This window comes from Vigna umbellata, chromosome 6, assembly GCF_029865625.1.
Source record: "Vigna umbellata cultivar VRB3 chromosome 6, Vumbellata_1.0, whole genome shotgun sequence".
In the NCBI taxonomy this organism is placed as follows: Eukaryota; Viridiplantae; Streptophyta; class Magnoliopsida; order Fabales; family Fabaceae; genus Vigna; species Vigna umbellata.
The window spans coordinates 5,265,162-5,267,580 of record NC_142170.1 but is presented as its reverse complement, the minus strand read 5'-3'; the positions used below and the strand labels follow the sequence as shown (position 1 = coordinate 5,267,580).

Here is a 2,419-nt window from a genome sequence, read left to right as displayed (position 1 = left end):
TATCTGCTACCACAACATATCCTGACAAAGTGAATAAAGAAAACTGCCCAGTTGGATCTAACGTCAATGAAATCAGAACAACCATGACAAGGATACACAGCAAGGCCTAATTGCACACCATCTGAATTAATCACAAAGAATGAAAACTATCATCAAACAAAGCAATAGTACACTCATATGTCAATAGCTTAAGTTTTGTCTAACTTAACATCACCAGTTTTTGTTTTATGCACCAAATTTTCAGCTTTCAACGGACAAGTATCTGATCATTCAACTGCAAAAAGATTGAAACCAGAAGCTTCATAAAGAATATAGAATAATCTAATTTCATTGGATTGTCAAACTCGATTATACAAACATCCAAAGAAAAAAAGAGGGAAAAAAAATGAAAATCAAGCCATGGACATGTTGGAGAGTCTACTAGGGGTTGGTCTGAAATTCAACCATCTAAGTCCTAAACGTTTGGGTGGTGTCAGTGCTCTCCTCAGGATCTCTTTGCTCGCCACACGTTTCTTCTTCTCCCCTGGCACTATGTACCCGTGACGCGCGCACCGAACCGAACCAGGGCGGTTCGTGCAGGTGCAGGCCGGTCTGGACCGTGGAACCACCGCCAAGTACCCACCTTTATGCTGCCCATCACTGAAATCACCCACCTTGTGCCCAGAAAAAGACATCTTTGGTGGAAGTTCCGAACTTTCTGTGGTTTGTTGCTGAAGGGTATCTTGCATTTTCCCTACCGAAGAAGGATTCGAAAACTGTGCGTATGTGGTTTTTTGAAGACGTGGATTTTGGTTTGATTTGAAAGTGGGGATTTTATATTTGAAGGGAAGAAGAAGAGGTTTGATCGAGTTTTGTGCTTTGGGGTTTGGAATCCTTGACCGGTTGGAAGACTTGGCAATGGGAATTGTTTTGTTGGTTGGGAAAGTGTATAATATAAATGAAATGAGTCGGAGTAAGTGACCAAAATGTTTGATTTGACCAATACATATGAGGCGTGTGTATGGTTTAGAATTTGGTCAATTTACAAGTGCGTGCACACATATTTGAAATTGGAAGTTTTGAAATGGAAAAAATAAAAGTAATTGTGTAATTGGGTAGGAGTTGTTTGGCACGCTTTGGAGCTGGAGGCAGTGAGAAGAAGTTTGAGAAAAGGGTTGTTAATAACTGGCACTGGGCCACCAAGCCCACTTGACATTGATGGAGGCCACATGGAGATAAAAGATTAATTATAATGGAGGAGAATCAGCTTCCACGTATCATATATCTATCTCTCACAGACCAATTTTTGATCACAAAATGAGCCATACAGCTAAATCCCATCACAGAAGCTTAGTTGGCTAATTCTTGTGCACATTTGGTCCTGCTTTGGAAAACCAACACCTTATTTGCTTATTCTTCTTCTCTCTTTTTGTATCCAACCCATGCCACCTACTTCTGTTCTGGCTCCTTATTAAGAACTTCTATATTCTTCTTATTATTACTTTCTGCATTCAGACCTTTCCTTGAGTAATAATCAAAGATAAGTTAACACAATCTTTTCTCATAGTTCTTTTTTCTTATGATTGTTTAATGTGATCAAATACTTTTAAGATACGTTTGATAATTTGTTCAACAGTGGTGGAAGATTTTAATATTATAAATATATTTATGTGACTTTGTTAGAGAGTCAGGTATGAATTTGGGAGTGTCACAATAGTTGTATATTAAAATTAGGAGTGCCACAGCACTTGCAGATGATGAAGATAAATAAAACATTACATAGTCTTAAATTCATTTTGGGTCAATATTTTACATAAATTAGCTTATGTAATTTACTTGATAAATCACAAAATTCACCAATACATTCAACATGACTTAGATTCACATGTTGAGTTATTTCTATTATATTCATCATAACTTGTTAGTTTTTGTTTTATTTTTAGTTAACTAAAATATTAAGGATGTATACTTAAAGTTTTTTTTTTCTATTTTTCATTTTTTAATTGTATTCTTTTGTTTTTTATATATTCACATAGGAAATATTAAAAAGAATTACTTTTTGTTTTCTTTTCCATGTAAGAATATATTAACACAAACTTGGCTTATCATGCTGCCTATTTATGTCTGATCTATAGGAAACAAACATACAAAATGACCGATGACATACTTGTAATTAATTGTTCAATATTTACGTATGTTGCCATAATAATAGATGTAATTATCAAAATTTACATCTAACCAGGGCGACAAAATTTACGGCTATTGCTTCTTGGTTGGACAAAAATATTGTTACTAGGACAACAAATGTAAATATTGAGTTTTCTAAATCCTTGAATGCTTCACTCTTATAGCCGTGTGCAAGAAGTTTTTAACCAAAACCCACACCTTGTAGACAAAGAGGCAACCAAGAGCAACGACAACCAAGGTGTTTCCACCAAAC

The 2,419-nt window shown here is 35.4% G+C and overlaps 1 protein-coding gene across 1 annotated transcript; it reads right to left on the bottom strand.

The window, feature by feature from the left end:
• Positions 1–299: 299 nt before the first annotated feature.
• LOC148196633 (uncharacterized) lies at positions 300–986 on the bottom strand. Its single transcript, XM_088093431.1, has one exon. It carries the CDS (start codon positions 726–728, stop codon positions 393–395), a length of 336 nt encoding a protein of 111 aa, XP_087949557.1. The 5' UTR covers positions 729–986; the 3' UTR covers positions 300–392.
• Positions 987–2,419: the final 1,433 nt, after the last annotated feature.